This window comes from Lipotes vexillifer, unplaced genomic scaffold, assembly GCF_000442215.2.
Source record: "Lipotes vexillifer unplaced genomic scaffold, Lipotes_vexillifer_v1.1 scaffold63, whole genome shotgun sequence".
NCBI lineage: Eukaryota > Metazoa > Chordata > Mammalia > Artiodactyla > Lipotidae > Lipotes > Lipotes vexillifer.
In genome coordinates, this window is record NW_006784492.1 from 2,757,461 (window position 1) to 2,761,295 (window position 3,835).

The 3,835-nt window shown below is 48.5% G+C and overlaps 1 protein-coding gene across 1 annotated transcript in view; it reads left to right on the forward strand.

Annotated features, from left to right (window-relative positions):
* Positions 1-1,162: 1,162 nt before the first annotated feature.
* Positions 1,163-3,835, forward strand: part of MGARP (mitochondria localized glutamic acid rich protein) — a 10,857-nt gene continuing 8,184 nt past the window's right edge. Inside the window, exon 1 of the mRNA XM_007456881.1 lies at positions 1,163-1,244. Coding sequence (XP_007456943.1) covers positions 1,163-1,244 — 82 coding nt within the window. The remainder of the gene's footprint in view (positions 1,245-3,835) is intronic.

Sequence of the window (3,835 nt, forward strand, 5' to 3'; positions counted from 1 at the left end):
AAAAAAAAAAAAAAAAAAAAAACTAGTTCTGATCATTGGCTTGTACTCCTTAAATGAGAATATATTAAATATTATTAGAATTGGGTTCAGAACGAGAACCTCTGAGGAGTGTTTAGTCATTCACCTAGCAAATGAGCAAGTAGTTTGCCTGTAACATGCCAAGAGAACTTGGAACTAGAAGGACTATGTTCGTGTCCTTTAAAAAAAAAAAATCATAACCATCGGTCCCTGAAAATTCCTCCCCACCACCTGGTCGTTTGCTAAACAGAGTAATTGCCACCTTCCTCAGAGGGATGAAATAAAAAAGGAGAAAATTATGTGAAAGTGCTTTATAAACTGTCACGTGCCAAACATACTTAAGGTGTTATAATAGTAGGAAATGGTGCCTTCCAAAGATTAATCACTTAGAAAATGTTATAAGCATAAATTATTGGTTTCCATATTCAAACCATGACAGATTCTTGTCGCCACAATGAGGCAAGTGATTGAAATCTGGAGGGAGAAACTAAGAATTCAGTGTTTTTAGTTTATTTGGAAATACTAGCTTCACATCCCATAGAGGAATATGCAGCATTTTTGGAGTTTATATTTAAAAGTCATTGTAATCGTGAATTGCCTAGAAATTCAGCCATTAAGCGGGAATTTTCTTAGGATTCTGAACATCACCCAGAGCACTAATGGGAGGCTGAGGCTACCCCTCTCTCCTCCATCTCCAGGGAACTTCCAGCTACCCTTTCCACTCCTAGGAAAGCTAGCGGACTGCGTGAGAGAAGGTGGGTTCAGCTTGCACACGGCATGATAAATCCTGTCTGTGTCTTATTCCGGATGCGAGTCCCGAGACATCTCAGCCCGCTCTGAGGAGTCCTACTGACTGGAACAGTACAGGGCAGGCAGATGACGGCGACTTCTCGGTTCTCCATCCCTTTTCCGAGATGCCACCATCAGCTTCTCGTGCCCAGGCGAAGGCGACAGAGCCTGCAGATTGGGTTGAGGGAGGACGGTGCGTACGACCAACCCCTGCGCACGTCCCCCACGGGGCCGCGGGGGCGGGGCGGGGCGGGCAGGGGTCAGCGCCCCTCCCTGGGGCGGGGCTCGCCCGGGCTCCCCGCGCCCCGCAGCACCGCGGGCTACAGCGGCAGCGGCGTGCAGAGAGCCGGGCGCGATGTACCTCCGCAGGGCGGTCTCCAAGACGCTGGCGCTGCCTCTGCGGGCGCCCCCAGGCCCCGCGTCGCTCCGGAAGGACGGTGAGTCGCAGGCGCTGGCCCGGGGGGCCTCTCCCGGCGTCCAAGCCTGAGGAGGACAGGTGCCTCGCGCACAGATCGCGCGGGCGCCCCGGTTCCCGCCTTCCCTTCGTGGGCCAAAGCCAACCCCGGCAGCAGAAGCCTGAGATTGGGGATAGGGATGGGGATGGTGGGGGGGCGGGGGGGAGGGGGGCCGGGAAATCACCTCGAAATTCTTGGAGACTTTGGAAGTAGGGTGCCTTTCCAGCGCGGCTTCTGGATACGGACTAGATTTACTGGGTTCGAATCTTGATCTTGCGCAAGTGATTTCACTTCAGTTTCCTCATCTGCAAAATGGGGATGTGCAAAATGTGTTTTAATGAGTTAATATGTAGTTAACAGCGCTTAGAAAAGTGCCTGGCGAAAGTCGGCAAAGCTTACCCCTTGTCTTAATACAGGGCCCAAAGCGCCCCCCAACTTCACGAGGAAGCAGAGGAATGGGTGGGAAGATGGACCCTGGTCTGCGGGCTCGGCAGGGTGCGCGGAAGGCAGTGCCGGCCGCGGAGAAGTTGGGTAAATGCTCTTGAGTAAATAGACTCAAGACCTGTCCAGGACTCGGCAGCCAAGAGCCTGGGCCGTGGCATCCCCGGTGAGGAAGGGGCTTCGAAACGCTTTCCTTAGGGGCTGCAGAGAGATCTGGAGCCCTCCAGCTGTTGGGCTGCGTCCCCCCCCTGTATCCATCACCTGTAGATTTTCTAAAGCACGGGGAAAGGGAGCGAATTTCCTGAAGGGGAAGTGGCAGTGCGAGCTGGAAGCTTATTAAATAAAAATTGATACGCACGAAAGCGCCTCGCCTAGGGCCTGGGCCATCGTAGGTGCTGAATTGTGAGCAGGAGAGCATTTTCCCCGCCCGCCGCCGGCGGCCCTGCGCCCAGGTTTGCGCTCGCGGACAGCTCTGCCCCAGCCGGCTCTTCCCTAGTCGTCGCGCATCTTCCTTCTCTTTCCCGTCCCTGACTGGGGCGCTGGCTCTTAGACAACCTCGTAGAAAGTTCTTAGTTCTCCCTTCACTTTGCCCCACTTGCTAAGGCTTGCATTGGAGTCGGGGAGAAAGAGAACGACTCCTGCGGAAAATTCCATGGCCAATTTGTTTCCACTTTGATTAGGCCTGCGGTGGTGATGGTGATGGTGGGAGGGAAGGAGGGTATGTGTAACTAGCTTTATTTTTCTCTTAAAATGCTACTGAGAAGTTGCCTCCAGTAACAGAAATAAGGAGTCTTCGTTTTCCTTGATCTCTATGCCGAGTAAGACAGAGCAGACTTCGCTGGTGAAATAGGGGGAAGCCATTCCTTTGAAAGTTCAGAAGATAAGGGGGCTGTTGTGATTGGGGGTGGGGAGATGGAAAAGGCCCTGACCGTGGCCTTTCGAGCTCTCTGAACGCAACCCTCACCGTCCTCACGGACACGCATACACATCCTTTTTTGGTAGCTACACATATTTCAAATAATTTCCTCCCCAACTTGGGGCAAAAGGAAAGAAGTTTGAAAATTCTGAACAGGTAGTTAGCAATACTGGTTGTAGCAGTACTGGTCTTTTCCTCATTTTCATCTAATTATTTTTTTGTAGTGTTGATTCATTTATGTATTTTTCGGAACTGTAATTGACTGGAAATTTGGCTTCGGTCATGGACATTAACCTTGTATTGGTACTTCCAATTTGGATGAAAAATGAAATTGTTTCAGTTTATTGAAGGATAAAATTTTAACCGTGCCTCATCAAATTTTGTTCTCTGGTTTTTGCTTTTAAAAATGTAAAATTTTAATGAATAAATAAATTAGGTTTACAGTAGATCACCGAAAAAACTCAGAACGACAAACTAGAAGTCGCCTGTAATTCTACCACTTAGTGAATACCACGATTTATCTACATTTTAGTGTACGTGGTGTTCCAGACCTTTTTTCCCCCTTCCTGCATTTCTTTTTCTTATGTACATTGCTTCCACAATGTACATAATCTGGGATAGTCCTGTAAAGATTATTTTGCTATAACTTTTCACTTAATATATTGTAAATATTTTCTCGTGCAGACAGTCGTCTGCAAAAATTAAAATATCTGTTTCACATTTATGAATATGCTAAAATTTGTCTAATCTTTACCAAATATTTATTTCCCATTTCATTGCTCTTTTAAATAACTCTGCCATAATTGTATTTGTCTTTACTTAAACCTCTGTAATTTTCTCTATTTCTTCCTATTAAAAAAAACTTTTTTTGCGGTACGCGGGCCTCTCACTGCTGTGGCCTCTCCCGTTGCGGAGCCCTGGCTCCGGACCCGCAGGCTCAGCGGCCATGGCTCACGGGCCCAGCCACCGCTCGGCATGTGGGATCTTCCCGGACCGGGGCACGAACCCGTGTCCCCTGCATCGGCAGGCGGACTCTCAACCACTGCGCCACCAGGGAAGCCCTAAAAAAACTTTTTGATATTTATTACTGGTTGCCAACTATGAAAGCTATATATTCCCTATTTAAAAACAGCTGTATTTTTAAACCAACAAAAGCTCGACTAGAAGTCAAAGACATAACCTCTTACCATAGCCTCTCAGGGCACATTTGTAGGGA